The sequence below is a fragment of the Dreissena polymorpha genome, chromosome 5 (assembly GCF_020536995.1).
Source record: "Dreissena polymorpha isolate Duluth1 chromosome 5, UMN_Dpol_1.0, whole genome shotgun sequence".
NCBI classification, from domain to species: Eukaryota; Metazoa; Mollusca; class Bivalvia; order Myida; family Dreissenidae; genus Dreissena; species Dreissena polymorpha.
In genome coordinates, this window is record NC_068359.1 from 17457575 (window position 1) to 17477804 (window position 20230).

General features: G+C 36.2%; 1 protein-coding gene across 1 annotated transcript; it reads right to left on the bottom strand.

Annotated features, from left to right (window-relative positions):
• Window positions 1-3079: 3079 nt before the first annotated feature.
• Window positions 3080-3751, bottom strand: LOC127831073 (uncharacterized). The gene has a single exon (XM_052356060.1). It carries the CDS (start codon window positions 3749-3751, stop codon window positions 3080-3082), a length of 672 nt encoding a protein of 223 aa, XP_052212020.1.
• Between the last annotated feature and the right edge of the window lie 16479 nt (window positions 3752-20230).

Consider the following 20230-nt stretch of genomic DNA (forward strand, 5'->3'; position numbering starts at 1 on the left):
GCCACATTTATTTTCCGATCTTCATGAAACTTGGTTAGAAGATTTGTCCCAATGATATCTTGGATGAGTGTGAAAATCGTAACATTTGCTTGAAAAACATGGCTGCCAAGGGGCGGGGCATTTTTCCTTATATCGCTATATATGGCTATAGTAAAACCTTGTTAACACTCTAGAGGCCACATTTATTTTCCGATCTTCATGAAACTTGGTCAGAAGATTTGTTCCGATAATATCTTGGATGAGATCAAAAATGATGCTGGTTGGTTGAAAAACATGGCCACCAGGGGGCGGGGCATTTTTCCTTAAATCGCTTAAGTAAAACCTTGTTAACACTCTAGAGGCCACATTTATTTTCCTATCGTCATGAAACTTGGTCAGGAGATTTGTCCTAATGATATCTTGGATGAGTTTAAAATGGTTTTGGTTGCTTAAAAAACATGGCCACCAGGGGGCAGGGCATTTTTCCTAATATGGCTATGTATCATGCTTTAGTAAAACCTTGTTAACACTCTCGAGGCCACATTTATTGTCCGATCATCATGAAACTTGGTCAGAAGATTTGTCCTAATGATATCTTGGATGAGTTCGAAAATGGTTCCGGTTGGTAGAAAAACATGGCCGCCAAGGGGGCGTGGCATTTTTCCTTATATGGCTATAGTAATATCCTGTTAACACTCTAGAAGCAATATTTATTGTACGTTCATCATGAAACTTTGTCAGAATATTTGTCCCATTGATATTTTGAACAAATTCGAAATTGGTTCCAGTCGCTTGAAAAACATGACCACCAGTGGGCGGGGCATTTTTCCTGATAATGGACTTATGAATCTTCATGAAACTTTGTCAGTATATTTGTTTAAATGATATCTCGGATGTGTATGAAAATCTTTCTGGTCTGTTGAAAAACGTGGCTGCCAGGGTGTTCACTAGTCAAGAAAGTTGGTTAGAACATTTTGTTCTAATGACATCTTGGGCTGCACAGAACAGGTCAGTTCCTTTTAATCTCAGGTGAGCGACTTTGGGCCTTTCAGGCCCTCTTTTAAAATGTACTCAATTGAGTCTGGAAGAGCATTTTCATACCTTCATTACATATTGCATGAAATTAACAATAAAGGCAGCCTTCAAATGTGTGTAACCTATCTATTTCACTAGACGTTAAGCACCATTGTCTTACACAGTAACAGCTTGATGGCGTGTCTCTTCTAATTCTCACTGTTTGATGATATCAAATTTTTATGGAAAAGCTATCTTCACTTATTCTCAAGACTCTAGCACAGGTATACATTTTTCAGTCAAACTTATATGCTGACAAGTAACAACTGTAACATTGCATGGAATATGTGTCCCAACAGTAATGGTTTTTGTCCCAACAGTATACACTTATTTCATGGATGCGCGGTGAACAGTCAAAACTGTTTCCCAAGGTATCCAAATGTCAGCCCTGATACCGACAACAGTTTTGACTGTTCACCAAGCATCCATGAAATAAGTGTTTTATTACCTGATCGAATTTCCAACATAGAAATAACAGCAAACTAAATTTTTATTTACACAGTAATCAAAAAATAAATAATTTTGACTGTTTAACTGTAAAATGACGTCATTTTTTCGACGAAATGACGTCATTATTCCGGCGGGCAACAGTTCAAACTGTTGACCGGTCAACAGTTTGATATTCACCGGTAACAGTTTAAAACATTGCAAATTTCTTTTTCGACGAGGAAACAGCAAAAAATAATTAATTATCATTTATATAAGACATCAGGTAATAATCACGGCTGTTTAAAGTGCCTCTTTGTCTGCTTTAACATCACCCTAAACATGAGTATGCATGTGATTGTGTTCATTGAACAGCCATTGAGAAAATAAGACTGGTCTTTGACCTTTCAGATTTATAAATTCATCATACTAACTTTAGAAACTTTTTGTCGCAACAGTCACGGCTGATGTACTATACACAGATCTCAAACTTTTAATGGGCCCAAAAATTATTACTTTGTGGTCCGAATAATTTCCAAACCTCTGTTACTTTAATTTTATTGCATTGTAGTGTAAAATATGCATAAATACACACAAAATAATGGTCTTAATGCAATTGAACATGTCCCAACAGTCACATTTATGTATTTATTAATTCTTAACAATATCTACAATTAACTGTTAAATAATTCAACTGAAATTATTTTTCTTCCTGCTTTGGTTTTCATCGTGCATAAAATAATGAAAAATATAGATCTACTTAAGGTACTTTTGAGTAAAAAATACTGAATTATCAAATGGCAATAAATTAAGTAGGAAGTGCAACATAATATTACGTTTTTATACTAAGTCTTTAAGTTTTCAAAAACTTATGTGCAAGATAACTGTCCTTTCTTGCTATATAGAACAGTTTATATGATGCTACAAAAGAGCAAGAATTCCATTACACTAATAACTGATACTTCATATGTAACTTCTCATTTTTGTCCCACCAGTCACAGTTTTAGTGATTTAATTCAGGACATCATATCTCAAAAACTATGCAAAATAAGTTGGTCAAACTTTGAACATTGATTTTAAAGCCATGGTATTCAATGACAAACATGTTTGTGTACATAATAGTCGTTGAATCTTCTTTAAATAAAACTGACTATGTTCGAGACTCTTTTTACGCTACCTTTTGACACTTATTTTATCAATTATTTTCATAAAAGGATGTTTATTACGCATACATGTATCTATATCCCAACTAACTTATAAAATGGACAGATAATAATATCCAGTTCTCTTTTATTCCTATATTTTGTTATATTTTTTTGTAATTTTTTTTACATTTTTAACAAATTTTCTGTAAGCCATGGTTAATATTTTCCTACTGAATGAAAAGATTTCCTTGAAACATAAAATATTTAAAACATTTGAAGTTTCGGGAAATAGAAACATCTATATAATTTCCACTTGTAAGAACTTTAATTTTGTACAAAATGTCAAGCTTATTAAGTTATGTTGCTTAAGGCCACAATAGCTGAAACACGACATGAGTATATAAACATCTTTATCTGACATGCATGTACACAGTTTCATGTTTATCATATCTTGGTCACAACACAGAATTGCAGAACTCCACACATGCCAAGAAACAATCCACACCCTGGTGATCACTTTCAATGTTCACAGTTTGTTCTAGTCTTGTGAAGTCCTGCTCATTCAGAGGACAGTCTACATTTGACACATTGATGATCATGTCTTCTCGGGGAGCTACCTCAACCTCATCGTCAATGCCATATTCGTCATGGTCTTGGATGGCCTCCTCCGGAACACGGAACACCATGTTGTCGATGCCCCTATGACACTGTCCAGCTTGGCACATCATGCCCTCAATGTAGAGCTGTGTGGGGGTTCTACCTCTTTCACCACTCAACCTGTGCAAGTTCCAGCCCTCACGAAATATGTCTAATGCTCGCTGGACACGAGGCAGAAACACGTGATGAAGACACCACATGTGCACTGGATTTGCCAAATCCAACTGTTCAGACTCCTCAAGATACGTAAACAAGCTGTGAAACACGCTTGTTGCACTGGCAAACAGGTCACGCCACATGCGTTCAATCCGCTGATTGTGAATGCTCCTTCCCGTGATGAAAGAACTGCGACGAGGTCCATGATGCGCTATCATAAACGCCCCAACCCCGGTATTCTCCAGTCCATGATCGCTCCGGACTCTTGATGGGACACCATAGCACTGGGTGCCTGTCATGAAGGCTTTTTTCATCGTGGTAGCCTTGTTGTTGGTCGCAGCTTGGAGGAAAACACACATCCGCGAGAAGCCATCGATGCCTCCGTGTATGACAAAACTCCATCTGAAAAAATGTATAAAAATTGTACATACTTGTATAGATATAACAATGCACATGCACTTAAACAGCAAAGTATTTTGTTTAATTTGGTGTGAGTATATATGGCCTCAAGTGGAGGGGGTAACCAGTCAAAACAAATTATGTGTGCCCAAATTAATCACAAAATACAAATCTGCCCAATAAACCTGCTACTTTTTTTACTATATAAATATAAGGAACCCCCCCCCCCCCAGTGGCCATGTTTTTTTACTGATCTGAACTATTTTACAACCGTCGTTACAAATGTTCTGACCAAATTGCATCTAGATTGGACCAAATAAAGACTTTTAGAGTGTTCGCATGTTTTCACTGTATACATATACAGAAAACTGCCCCGCCCCATGGCAGCCATGTTTTCTTAACTGATATAGACCATTTTTGATCTCGTTCAAGATATCATTGAATCCAATTTTTGACCAAGTTTCATGATGATTAGGCAAAAAATGTGACTTCAAGAGTGTTCACAAGGTTTCTCTATAGCCATATTAGGAATACTGCCTAGCCTCCTGGCCGCCATATTTTTCAAGGGACTGGGACCATTTTTGAATTCAACCAACATATCATTAAACAAACAATTTGACAAAGTTACACGATGATTGGGCATCAAATGTGACTTCTACAGTGTTAACAAGGTTTTCTTTTTTTTGCCCTTGTGACCAAGTTTTTGACCCAGCATGACCCAGTTTCGAACTCTCTTTTTTAGGATAGCTTAAAATACAACACAGTTGACAGTGGCCCCAGGTCATTACATAAATATCACACATTAGCTTCTGTACAAGCAACAGTTTATATACAATTATTTTACTCTATAGTTCCTTTTCTTTCCGCACCGACTGAATTGATGAAGTTTCCTACAGTCAGGACAATATCACTTTCCTCTAGGTATACTGTCTACGTTGACACACTGGTTGTGGAACCAACCTATGGCAAGGGTTTTTATCTGATTTTGGGGAAAGGGCCTGGCCTTTTTTTAGGTGAAAAAAATCGCGCGAAACGTTGAATTTTGGGGGAAAAAAATCTGCGAAAAGCTGGATTTTGGGGAAAATAAGGAAAGTCTAAAATAATCAATTTAACATACTGGTCATGTACGTAATTCCGGCCTGTACGAAAAAAATCGGCCACCTGTGTAAAATCATTTTCATGATCTTAACGCACATATTTTGTTTTTATTTAGAAAAATCAACATGAAAACCATCCCCACTCTCAATATTTTGCAAATGTAAGAACCATATCACTGTTAACTTTTGTGTTAAAATGTCACAAATGTAGCAGGAATTATTCAGCTCATGGGGAAAGTGGTCATCATGAGTTGCAACAATTATATTCATATAAGAAACAAATATATTTGATAAAATTATTTTTATTTTATCTAATAAACTTTAATTAAAGTTTTACCAATTAATTGTACAAAAACTTATATTCAAAACATACAAATCAGAACCTAAATATAAATTTTTAATATATGAATTACCTCCCTTTATAAAAATATTACTAGATAAATGTTTTAATATTATATGTAAGCGTTTACTAATAATCAACACTGAAGTCAACTTTTCAAACAAAATGTGTTTACTTTTTTAGCTATGTTTGAAAAAATTTATTAAACACATTAAAAACATTTTTTTTTATAAATTAGCAGTTTCCCATTGTTTATATTTATTAAAATAGGTAGGGGGAGTAACTGGTATAATAATTTCGCATTTATTTTAAATTTCAAGTCAAAAATTTTGATAGTATAAACATTGATTAATACTCTGAAATTGAGGAAATTTGTCAAAAGATATTGCTTTGTAATTTTATCTGCAGATCAAACTGAAAAGTGGCCGATTTTTTAGGTACATTTAACCTACGAAAATGGATAGTTTACATGTCATCATTTTCTGTTCATTAAGTAACATTCACCGATCTAATTCTATTTAAATTTTCATGCTAGGTGAGTTTTGAACCCAGGATTATATATGCAGGCTGTCAAGCGGTCATACTTTTTCCTACTTTTTCCTACTATTTCCTACTTTTTCATCAGGATCCTACTTTTTCCTATTTTTTTACCAAATCTTCCTACTATTCCTACTTTTTCATTTTCAATGGAGAATTTTTTTTTTAAAGAGTTTATTTAGTAAACTTGCATGATGAATGAATCTATGGCATGACTGTATCCCTGCATTCATCTAGATGAGACCTGACAACCCATGCTGACTGTCTGCTAGCACCTCTTCAGGAGCATAAATATTTATTTCTTATGTAACTTTTAAAATTATTGACAAGTTTTTTTTTGAAGTAACAATAGTGCCTTGTTTACTTCCTTAGCATTTGTACACTGCAGACTTCACTACCTTACACAGTTCCCAGTGATGCAAGAGCTGAGGGAACCCATTGTTTATTCCAGTTTTATTTTGTTTCCATTGACAACAATTTGACCAAACCTTATGCATGTTTACATGATATTGCTGTTTGGAATGTAGAGATATAGAGATACATGTATTGTATGAGTGGTTATGTAATATGGAATTTATTACACAAGTTATTGGAAAAAAGATAAAACTGATGCTTTGCCGAGTTTTCATCATTTACAAATATAATGTAATAAATTCTGTATTACATGACAACGGATATGATGTTCTATTGATATCATAGGTACATAATGTTTAGTAATTAAAGATAAATGCACAGAGCCTAAATGCCCTGATACATTTTTATGCTCCCGGTAGGGTGGCATATTGCAGTTGTACTGTAAGTCCGTTTGTCTGTCTGTCTGTGTGTGTGTGTCCGTCCGAAAACTTTAATATGGGCCATAACTTTTTTAATATTGAAGATAGCAACTTGATATTTGGCATGCATGTGTATCTCATGAAGCTGCACATTTTGAGTGGTGAAAGGTGAAGGTCATCCTTCAAGGTCAAAAGTTAAAAAATACAATCCAAGGGAAGTAATAAGCTTTAAAAGGGAGATAATTTCTAAACCTGCCAAATGATATATTGAAATTTTATTTCAAAGCTGCGCAATAGTGGGCATTGTGTTTCGGACAAACACAATTCTTGCCTAATGATGCCATAGCTAGTGAGGTAACTTCAAGGTGTTAAAGCGAAGTATTAAAATTATTAAACGGCATTATTACACTCCCGCAAAGTCATCAATAATGTAAAAGCCATTATTTGAAACTGGAATAAACAATGTAGTGCAACTGTTTCATTGCCCAATCAATGCTGTCATAAAAGATGTCAGGTGATAAGGTCCTATCTCCAGTTGCATAATCTGCTCTGCAATGACCAGTCATTTTGAATGTAACTTAAGTCATTATAACTGCACCCTATTGTCAATTTAAAGGTTTCACAATGTAGCTGTAGCAGAGCATTTACACTGCTTTATATACTAGTATTAATCTTGTACAACAAGTTGGTGTATCACTAAATAAATTTGGTCTTCTGCTTAAGGATATAACATGCACAATATAATTACCATTTTTATATCGATACACAGAAGACCTCTAACCACTTATTTGATGATACACCAAAATGAACAGCATCTAATTACATGTATACTTCTTTATCAGGGTAGCTTTGCTTGAAACTTAATTATCATAGATACACTATAAGTGCTAAAATTCCTAGTGGGAAAACAAAGTTTAACCCTTCATGGATGGAGAAGTTGGACAACAGTGGAAAAACACTGGGATCATGGTGCAAGAGAGATACAGGCAATGAGTTTGCAAGATATTGTACTGTCTGAATGAAGTCCATCTTGTAGTAATTCTGGTGCTAATCAACTTATAAGTCATGCAGATGGATAAAAACACAAGGAAAACATGAAATACATGCATGATAATTCACAAAAGCGTTTGTTTGGAAGTGCCCAAAAGCCAAGCAGCTCTCAGGGTTGTGGGGATAAATCTATCTGTATGCAAGTACATCCATCACACAAGGAACAGGTACAAAAGGCTGAAATCTTCTGGGCCCTTAAGGTAGCTTCAAGTGGGTATCCATACAGAACATGTGATGGCACTCCTGCTCTGTTTCAAGCTATGTTTCCTGGACCTGTGTCTAAAAAAATAAGTATTATGTATTCCTACTTTTGAGGGAAAAGTTCCTACTTTTTCCTACTTTTTTCCTACTTTTCTTGCAAAAGTAGTTCCTATTTTTTCCTACTTTTTGAAAAAAGGTCACTTGACAGCCTGTATATGTGAAGTTTAGTTTCAACCAGATGGCTTACACTAAAGATATTTCTTAAATAGTCCCAAAAGTGGCCGGAATTACGTACATGACCAGTATTTTACTGTTTTTAAAACAAATTCAAGGCATCAGATAATTTAATTATGCAATATTTTTCTAGTTTGTACAGTGGATCAGGTGAACTTATATATAAAAAGGTAAAAAAAAAAAAAAAAAAAAAAAAAAAATTATTTATTTTTTTTTTGGAGGGGAAAATGAAATCTAGGGGAAAATTTACCAGCTGAGGGGAAAAAATCCGAGGGGAAAGGGCCGATTTTCGGCGGGTCCCAAAGAAGGAAAAAAAACCCTGTATGGAAACACACATTGTAGTCACAACATATCATTGGTCCAAACTCCAAGAACCTCGCAGAAAGACTCATCTTTAGCAACATTTTCGCTGTTGTCATTTGATGACAGTGGTAACAATACATGTAGATTGCAAGACTTTTGGGGTCTCGAATAAAACTTCCCTACTAGCCAATAAACTGCTTTTCCTCTGATATCACTAAACAATTAGTAAATCAACATCCTCCACTGGACAATTTTTGTGCAGTGCTTCCATAGCAGAAATGAACTGCTCCTTGGCTACAGATTCATTATCTTTACCCCATTTGATGGCTGGAGTTTCCACATTGGCAACATCTGGATAACAAATATTCTTTATCAGGCTTTGTGATGGAGCAGCTTTACTTGTCACACAAGTCTGCCTTGCCAGACCTGCTCTAAACTGGTGCCATAGTTTGTTGTTCCGCTGATCTCTTGGAGGGAATTCAACAGCACAGCTCTGCTCCTTAGAACGTTTCAAGTTCATTTGTCTGCATTGTTGGACCAATTCAAAGTAGTTCATTTCTAAACGTTTGTCATTTTTTTAAGTTCGATAGAACTGCTGGAAAGTCCTGTGAAATTGCCTTTGGCACGAACTTATCGCAGTAAGGTTCAGTGATCAACAGAAGTGGTGCTTTTGACCAAGCTTCTGCAAGAGTTTTTAATAACTGGTCAATATCTTCATCAGAAGCTTCTGGAACTTTGCTGTTCCGTACTTTTGATGCTGGAGTTCTAGGAGTTTGTGTCTTGTGGGTGACTGTGTCACATGCTTCCACCTCTAGTGCGCTGCAGCAACCAATACGCCTTTTCCTGCGTAACAATTTTTGAATCCCAAATTTTAACAGTTGCTTCAATGCATAGTTCCGCTCACTGACCCATCCTGAGTGATTGTTGCTACGCTTCACACGCCACATCCAAAATGGCGTGAGTTATGGTCGTTTCGTGCCACGACCAGTTCGTGCCACTGATATTTCTGTTGAAAAGGGGTAGCGTTTAGTCCCACTGATAATACTAGTATATAGCCGGGTAGGTGTGAATAATACCGTGTAGGTGTGAATCAAAATGGGAAACTTTTGCACCTGTGATGGTCACCTCTGTGCCATGTAAAAACAACATTGTTTAATTTCAAGATTATTTATTCAGGTTAAATGTATTCTACATGCGATTTTTATGCCCCTGGATCGATAGATCGGGGGGTATATTGTTTTTGGCCTGTCTTTCTTTCTGTCTTTCTTTCTTTCTGTCTGTCATTCTGTCCCAAAACTTTACTGTACAGTAAAGTTTGCAATAACTTTTGAAATATTGAACATAGCAACTTGATATTTGGCATGCACGTGTATCTCATGGAGCTGCACATTTTGAGTGGTGAAAGGTCAAGGTCATCCTTCAAGGTCAAAGGTAAAAAAAATCTGTCCCAAAACTTTACTGTACAGTAAAGTTTGCAATAACTTTTTAAATATTCAACATAGCAACTTCATATTTGGCATTCATGTGTATCTCATGGAGCTGCACATTTTGAGTGGTGAAAGGTCAAGGTCATCCTTCAAGGTCAAAGGTCAAAAAAAAGAAAACGCGGCGCATTAAGGGGCATTGTGTTTCTGACAAACACATCTCTTGTTCATTCATAATTAAAGATTTATTTTAAAAAATAATAATTTAATAAAATGTATTTCAGTTTAAGATTTATTTTAAAGTTGTCATATAGATAATATATAGTACATTAACAATATCGATATGGAATACATAAATAAAATAAAACATTATCACGCCACAAGATATACAATGTATTTCATTTTAAGATTTATTTAACATTTGTACACATATATACACACAATAAAACAGCCTCTTATACACATAGCAAATATAGTACACTACACGTTTTTTTTTATCAGATTTCACAAGATATATTTCATTTTTAGATTTATTCAACATTTTGTACACAAATATATACAAACAATGAAACAGCCTTTTATACACTAAACGTTTTTTTTTCAGATTTCTTTCTTCAAACCTCGTCTTCGTCATGAACCTGGTCATGGGATGTGTCAGGTCCCAGACCTGCAATGCGACTGCATGCCCGCAGAAGCTGGGTAGTTGTCGTTTCGTCGTCCTCATACTTCTCCCATATGAGGAAGAGTCTCCCGTAGATCTCTTTGTACTTCTTGCGATGCACGCGTATCGGGGAGTGCTCAGAATCTAGGCAGATCGTCATATCCCCCGTATCTGCCTCACGGTGTAACAGGGGGAAGAGCAAGTAGAATTAACCCTAGGTCGGCACGCCCTGCCCGAGTGTTGATCCTGCGATGCCACCCTGAAAGAAAGAAATATGTTGTGTACTATGATACAATATTTTTTATATATATTCATTATATACACATTTTATCTAATTAAAAATTATAAATTGCTGTTTGCTATGTTATTATAAATTAAAAATAAAATTAATACCTTCAACGTCGTTGTTGGTAATTAGTTCAATTACCTGCTTCAAAATCCAGCATGAACCACTCGACGAGTGGATTTTCCAGGCGTTGGTGGATGGCTGACAGCACCCTCACATAGTCCTCCTTAGAGTGCCTCGACATTAACACATACACCAACGGCACTTGCTTGGTGTCGTCGCAAATTAAAGATAGTTATTTAGTTTACTTATTGACCATTAAAGGCCTGGGTCGCTTATTAATTGTTTGCATGTCGCTACTATAACATTGAAATGCCTTTAGCGGCACATGCCGCTAATTAATAGTTTGCGAGTTGCTAGTAAAACATAAGCTTTTCTAAAAGTAAATGACCAACATTTTATTATTTCTTTATTGAAAATAAATTGTATTATTGTTCATTTATGCTTTCTAATTATTTTTAAATGTAATACATATACATGATGTATAAAATAAAACTTCATGTTATATATTTATTGGACATAATGCACATGGTGCCTAAAATAAAAATAACAGCGCTTTATGTTTTATATTTATTAAACACAATGCACTCTACAAACATAATATAATGATCGCACAATTAAAATAACAGCACTTAAATTATGTTTTAAATTTATTTAACATACATGTAATGCACATGGTGCATAAAATAAAAGCAACAGCACTTTATGTTATAAATTTATTGAACACAATGCAATATGCAAACATATTATAATAATAATAATCGCATAATTGGCAAAACATGCTTTTGGCAAAATAAATAATATCATCAATACATATACAGTGAGATGAATATTAATAACTGAAACACAAAAACGGTAAAATAAACAAGAAAATATAATTATAATTGTTAACACTATTGTAATTTGCTACATCAATATACACCCTATTATGATTCACACCTATACGGTATTATTCACACAATTCTGACTATATATTATCAGTGGGACGAAACGACCAATCCCTCCCAGCCCCTTCTTACACAAATATCAGTGGCACGAACTGGTAGTGGCACGAAACGACCATCACCCAATGGCGTCCGCTGATGCTGAAGCATCTGATACGCTTGTAAATATTTCTGACAATATTTCAGTTGAATTCCTACCAAATTATGATAAACTAGCAGATAGAATTTTAAGTAGAGATCTTAATTCTTACACTCAATGATGCATTCATAATAATTATAAAGATTTTTAATGAAGAAAACCGTGTGCGTGTTGTCGCTGACTGCTGGAGATCAATTAGGAAAAATGAAAAACCACATCGTTTAAACATCGATTTGTCAGATGAAAATATTACAGAATCACACTGTGGTTGTAAAGTAAGGTGAGTTATAATATATGATTATTCAATTATTTAAAAAGTATTCATGGTTATTGGTAACATCTTTATTAATCGTTAGTTTTTTATGTATATTGCATAATGCAGAATATTTACAATATTTCAGACTGACTGGGCACTGTTCACACATCATAGGGTCACTAAAAACACTACAGGGATTAAATAAAACCTTTAACAATGAAAAAAACCACTATCCTCGCAAATACATTTATCCGAAATTTCCCCTGCAAATAATTCAGATATAAAGATAACAGATCCGCTGGGGTCACAACCAACCAATGCCTTTAAGGTTGTAGATGCCTTATAATCACTGTAAAGTTGACTGTGTAGCTCAAGAGCGTTCTTGTGTTTTAATTTCAGTTTCATCTATCCCTTACAGTGCTGGAACCGAATTTCGAAGGCCTTTGCAAACAGTTTGGATCCAGATGAGACGCCACAGAACGTGGCGTCTCATCTGGATCCAAACTGTTTGCTATTCTGATAGTATTCTTTGAAAAAAATCGAAGAAAATGCAAATTTTAGAAATTCAGCAGACGACATTTTAGCAGATGACAAATTACCCAGCATGCAAAGGGCTACAATGTATTATGATAAGAGTGTTCAGAAAATCTTTTTTTGAAATCTTTTGGCATTTTAGAAATAAAATAACATCCCTATGAGGCCAGATTGATACTTGGCCAAACTTGAAATACATAATATCCAACATATTATTAAACACAATTCCAGCAGAGTGTAATGATGTGTTGAATCTCATTGCTAAATCCTTGAGACCAAAGCCATGTCTTAATCTGCACAAAGTTGAAAGTAAAGCATTTTCATTTGAAACCATTTATAAGTCACTCTTGCCATATTTTCGTTTTTCATCTCGGTTAGGAAAAAGAAAGGCAAATAGAAATAAAAAATGATGGAAGTTATTCCAGTGTAGTAAAGAAATAAGCCCTTCAATGCCTTTTCTCTGCTCCTTATGCCTTCAGCACCAAAGTTTTCTTGTTGTTGTGTTTTCTTTGCTGTTCTTCAACAGTTAATACTCTCAAACTACTAATTTCTTTGTCTTTTTATGCCCCCCCAAAAAAATCTTGGGGGAGCATATAGTCGCCGCCACGTCTGTCCGTACGTCCATGTGTCCGTCCGTCCTTCTGTCCGTCCGTCCGTCCCTCCATGCACAATTTTTGTCAGGGCTATTTCTCAGCAACTAATGACTGGAATTCAAGGAAACTTTATGGGAAGCTTCATTACCAAGAGATGTGCATATTATCAGCCGGTTCTCATCGGATGATTTTTCACAGAGTTATGGCCCTTTGAAATTTTCCATTGAACATACAATGTACATGTATAGTGCAATTCTTGTCCGAGCTATATCTCAGCAACTAATGACTGGAATTCAATGAAACTTTATGGGAAGCTTCACTACCAAGAGATGTGCATATTATCAGCCTGTTCTCGTTGGATGATTTTTCACAGAGTTATGGCCCTTTGAAATTTTCCATTGTACATACAGTGCAATTCTTGTCTGAGCTATTTCTCAGCAACTTATTACGGGAATTCAATGAAACTTTATGGGAAGCTTCACTACCAACAGGAGATGTGCATATTATCAGCCGGTTATGGTCGGATGATTTTTCACAGAGTTAATGGCCCTTTGAAATTTTCTATAAACTGTACATATAGTGCAATTCTTGTCTGGGCTATTTCTCCCCAACTACTGACTGGAATACAATGAAACTTTATGGGAAGCTTAGCTTCATTTAGGAGATGCGCATGTTATTAGTAGGTTCTGGTTGGATAATTTATTAAGAGAGTTATGGCCCTTTGAAATTTTAAAGTTGCTAAACCATCGTATTATTTTATCCAAAGTTATGCCCCTCAAGACGTTTTCTTTTATCTGAATATATAGTGCAAAATTGTGACCAAAAAAAACTTTGGGAGCATCACCCGTCTCCGACGGTTACTTGTTTTCTAATTGTTTCCTTCAGATTGGTATTTTCAACCTGAAGCAGTGCCATTTGTCACGTCATTTGAAGTGAATATGTCTCTTGTAGACCTGAAACAAAACAACACACGATATTATCACACGATATTATGACAAAAACATGATTACACAGGCAGAGATTTAACCTCTTGGGTGGGTGACAGTGCTTACATTTTAACAGTTTATTAACCAGTGCATATTCCTTGAATTTAGATGTGTACATGTACAATACATGTATGCATATATTAGCACTGTTAAAGGTGAAGTTTACATTAATGATTATCATCACAATGGACGAAAAAGAGTATCTCTAGTACATAAAATAGCAATCATTAAAGAAAAATATTATAAAGTGAATTAAGTTCTTACCAAGGAACAAACGACCTTGTTTACATCTATTTTCGTAACATTGAGCTGCTCGTGTGGATGACCGCACGCTTTTATCCATCTAAAACATTTTTCTGAGTTTTTGGCTTATGGAAGGTTATGAATTTGGCACCGTTCATTTTATCAGGGAATGGTGCATCGGCCTTGCATGTCTCCCACGCACATCTTCATACCATTTTGAAATTATTTGATGAATACTTTCGTTAGCAACACTTTTCTCTTTCTATTTAACGAATGGCGTGTGGAGCGGTAGCAACAAGCTGTCTAGCAGCGAATACAGTACCGCTATTTGATTGGTTGAAAATACGACTGTAGGAACTATGCATTGCATAGAGAAGCGCAGCTATATGGGTACATACCTCACCCAATCCGGCCATGCAGTTACAGTGAGCCCCAAGATTTCTTCCATCTTTTGCACAGATTAGCTATGGTCTAAGTGGAGTCTCGCTTAGTTTCTGTGAATGCATAGCTCTTGCACTGACTACAGTATTTCCTCCACATACAATGGCACATCGTTCTCGGACCCAACCATTTATAAACTGATTGTAGGCATCGAGACCTTTGTATGCCTGCAGATTCTCCTTGGTGTATATAGGCACTATGTGTGTATAGAAGGTGGTGTTGGACATCATAGTACTGTACAGGTGGCAATAAACCAACATCAGTAGACCATTTATTCGAGTCAGTTTGATATGGATCACAACCGTCATTCCGTTTTAATTTTTCATCGTACTTGGCCGCCTCCAATGAAGACAATTTCTCTCTGTATGAAGCTGTATCATTTACTTTAATTAATGTATCTGCAGTGGTTGACATTGTCTTTGTCAAATTAAATGCTTTTTCACAACATATTTAGCGGAACTACAGAGATTTAAAAAAACATGTATATTTAGTTTTGACCTAAGGTCCAGTTTCGTTTTTTAGCTCATCTATTTTTTGAAAAAAAATTATGAGCTATTGTCATCACCTTGGCGTCGGCGTTGGCGTCCGGTTAAGTTTGCGTTTAGGTCCACTTTTCTCAGAAAGTATCAATGCTATTGCATTCAAACTTGGTACACTTACTTACTATCATGAGGGGACTGGGCAGGCAAAGTTAGATAACTCTGGCATGCATTTTGACTGAATTATGTGCCCTTTTTATACTTAGAAAATTGAAAATTTTGGTTAAGTTTTGCGTTAAGGTCCACTTTTTTCAGAAAGTATCAATGCTATTGCATTCAAACTTGGTACACTTACTTACTATCATGAGGGGACTGGGCAGGCAAAGTTAGATAACTCTGGCGTGCATTTTGACAGAATTATGTGCCCTTTTTATACTTAGAAAATTGAAAATTTTGGTTAAGTTTTGTGTTTAGGTCCATTTTATTCCTTAAGTATCAAAGCTATTGCTTTCATACTTGAAACACTTACTAACTATCATAAGGGGACTGTGCAGGCAAAGTTATGTAATTCTTACTGGCATTTTGACAGAATTATGTGCCCTTTTTATACTTAGAAAATTGAAAATTTGGTTATGTTTTGTGTTTAGGTCCACTTTATTCCTACAGTATCAAAGCTATTGCTTTCATACTTGCAACACTTATTAACTATCATAAGGGGACTGTGCAGGCAAAGTTATGTAACTCTGACTGGCATTTGGACGGAATTATGGGCCCTTTATACTTAGAAAATTGAAAGTTTGGTTAAGTTTTGTGTTTTGGTCCACTTTACCCCTAAAGTATCATAAATATTGCTTTCATACTTGGAACACTCGCAAACTGTCATAAGGGTACAGTAAAAGAACAAGTTGCATAACTCTGGATGTCATTTTTACGGAATTATGGCCCTTTTTTGACTTAGTAACTTTGAATATATGGTTAAATTTTGTGTTTCGATCCACTTTACTTCTAAAGTATCAAGGCTATTGCTTTCAAACTTCAAATACTTTCATGCTATCATGAGGTTACTGTACCTGGCAAGTTGAATTTTACCTTGACCTTTGAATGACCTTGACTCAAGGTCAAATTATTAAATTTTGCTAAAATTGCCATAACTTCTTTATTTATGATTAGATTTGATTGATACTTTGACAAAACTACTCTTACCTGACATACCACAATAGACTCCACCCAAACCATCGCCTGTGCCTCCCCCCTTACCCCCCCCCCCCCCCCCCCCCCCCCCGAATCCCCCCCCCTATTTTTTTATTTTTTTTTAAGATCATCTCACAAATGACCACCACAACCCTCACACTATACCCCCCCCCCCCCCACCCCCTTCCCCAATTTTTTTTTTTAAACGGTTAAAAAACAAAACTATTTATTTTGATTATTTTATGTTTGAAATACCGTCCAACCATGGCACCCAAGAATCCCCCCACCCCCCCTCCCCCCACCCGAATCCTCCCCCCCCCCCCCGCCCCTAATTTTTTTTTTTTTTTTTTTTTTAAATCATCTCACAAATTACCACCACACCCTCACACTATACCCCCCCCCCACCTTCCCCCCCCCCCAATTTTTTTTTTTGAAACGGTTAAAAAACACAAATATTTATTTTTATTATTTTATGTTTGAAATACCCTTCAACCATCGCACCCAAGAATCCCCACCCCACCCCCCCACCACCCCCCCCCCACCCCCCCGAATTTTTTTTTTTGCATTTTTGGAACATAATGTAATAAATGTCCACACCCCCACACAATGCACCCCTCTTCACTCCACCCCTCCCTCCTTTGTGATTGAAAATGAGAGTCCCTTCACCTTTAAAAAGAAAATAGATGAGCAGTCTGCACCCGCAAGGCGGTGCTCTTGTTTATCGTTCTTTTTAAGGCTGAACTTGAATTTGACATTCCACCATTCAAGTCATTTGACTTAATAAGAAATAAACCCTCGGTACTTTTTTAGAGTGCTTTTTGTTAAAGTTTTCATATTATTAGATAGTATCTTGTTCCCTCAATATAATCCACTTCTGTGATTGGCCGATTGCCTTGTGCACACAATATAGGTATTGTGTTTCCTTTAGTCTTTTTTTTTACTGCTGATGTCACCTTAGTGCCACCGTACTTTACTCATAGATTCTGGTATAAAAAATAATAAAGAATACATTACACCTCAAGTATTATCAAAACAAAGAATGCTTACAGTTTATCCGTCTCCAAACCAAAAGAAGATAATTTAAACAACATTTACAACCACATGTTTGATATAGGTTGAAGTACAATAAACACATTTGGTTACACTTCAATCTTTCCCCCAAAATAATTAACTGTATAGGAGTATTCATATATGTCACTACTGGATGCATTGTTACATGCTGAGCAGTGTAAAAAGCCGCTTTAGCTTCATTTTGGTACTTTATATGACGTTTTTTTGCAAAATCCATCATTTGTAAAACCGAATCAGTTGGAAGACTGGCTTTTGTTTGCTTAAATTGCAAGTTCTTCCAGTGTATGTGTTGGAAAAAAAGAGTATCCCTGTGCCGGTTTTTTATGTCCCTTTCAACCATCTCTTGAAATATCTGGTCTTTACCACCTTTCTTCATGATCACTACTTTCCTTGTCATTTCAGTACTGCTGTTCTGATTTGCCCACTGGTTCCAGGTAAGGGTTTTTTCTTCAGGAATCTGGTTATAAAATTCCTTAAGACTTTCTCGTAATTTGAACAATTGTCACAACTACCATTTATGAGCTCTTCTTCATGGAACTGACTACTGTCCGCCTTTGGGCATAGGAGCATGTCTATAAGGTCATTTTCATGGGTCTTTTAATGACTTGTCTGAATCTGCTTTACTAAGTGTCGAGGTTTAAATCTAATGTATGTACAGTAGGGGCAGCAACAGTTATCTCTGTGACATAGAGAGAGTAGACAGTTATCTCTGTGACATAGAGAGAGTTTACAAACACTAAGTTTCCTTGGTGCTGCAAAAATTGCCGAGACTTACAGTCTTTAAAGGAATTTCACAAATAAAACTCACTTGTTGGCCTTGATCTTCTGGCTGCAGCTGCGTTGTGCATGAGCAGCCTTAACAGACACATGCATGGCATATCACCGACCGTCTTTTGTAGCATATCTTTTCTGTGGAAGTAATATTTCTTGAAACATCTTCCTTAACTGCATCTCTACTCTGTAGTCGGTGTATTCCTTTCAAGGTTCAGTAACAGCGGAAATATACAAAACATTTCCTGTGATTGGATCATCTTTGTACAAAGTAAATAGAGCATATACCTTTGGAGACATCTTGAATTTTGCTTTTACGAGAAACAGCCTTCGAAACTTGAAAAGTCCGCCGAAATGCAGCCCGGGAGTCAAAAGTCACGTGACCTCCTTATATAGTTGACCTTCTTATTTGGTAAAGGCAACCTAGATTCATATTGATCTAATGACGTCACAAATTGTGTGATGTCATTGTTGTGTCATTCATCTTGTGACTGCTATTACGGAAAGCAATATTTACAGACATTCATGGTGTCGTACAAAGAAAATAAACTATGGATCATCCCGACGAAGACAGGTAAGCGAGTAGTGTTTTACTTTGGTCTAGAGCCTTTTTTACTTATGTCATGTACATACTCCTATAATTGTGAGGTCGATATACATCTAACTCATCAATGAATAATCTAGCCGCGCGTCCTGCGTATATGACACACAAATATCGAACTTAAGGCGCATAATTTTGAAATATATGCATCCACTCGGACGCATATCTGAAACGAATCCGTTAACGCATACGTGAATCACGATAAGTACGAACCATCTTGGGTACGAGTCAAAAGTTTAGCGATGAATGCTGAGTTTAACCGAATTTCAGGCTTTAATAATGCAACAAGTCTTTTGATTGGCTCTAGTGGTAGCTAGTCAAAACGGCCCCAGGTCAAAATGTCCCCTAGTCAAAACGGCCCCACTTTGGTCAAACGGCCGAAATGTGTATCAAATCGTACGAAACAATATTAAAAGCTATTGCTTTTATACTTGCAACACTTACTAACTATCATAAGGGGACTGTGCCGGCAAAGTGATGTAACTCAGACTGGCATTTTGACAGAATTATGGGCCCTTTATACTTGAAAATTTGGTAAAGTTTTGTGTTTTGGTCCACTTTACCCCTAAAGTATCATAGATATTGCTTTCATACTTGGAACACTCGCAAACTATCATAAGGGGACAGTAAAGGACAAGTCGCATAACTCTGGTTGTCATTTTTACGGAATTATGGCCCTTTTTTGACTAAGTAACTTTGAATATATGGTTACATTTTGCGTTTAGATCCACTTTACTTCTGAAGTATCAAGGCTATTGCTTTCAAACTTTAAATACTTTCATGCTATCATGAGGGTACTGTACCTGGTAAGTTGAATTTTACCTTGACCTTTGAATGACCTTGACTCAAGGTCAAAATACTAAATTTTGCTAAACTTGCCATAACTTCTTTATTTATGATTAGATGTGATTGATACTGTGACAAAACAACTCTTACCTGACATACCACAATAGACTCCACCCAAACACTCCCCCACGCCCCCACCCGAATCCCCCCTCAATCCCCCCTAATATTTTTTTTAAAGATCATCTAATAAATGACCATCACACCCTCACACTATACCCCCCACCCCCACCTCAAAAAAATAATTTTTATTCCCCCGGTAGGGTGGCATATAGCAGTTGAACTGTCAACAGTATGTCAGCCAGTCTGTCCGTCCATCTGATAAAAGCTTTAACA

Excerpts from the sequence above, each read along its gene's own strand:
- LOC127831073 (XM_052356060.1), bottom strand. The coding sequence starts at position 3,751 with ATGAAAAAAGCCTTCATGACAGGCACCCAGTGCTATGGTGTCCCATCA.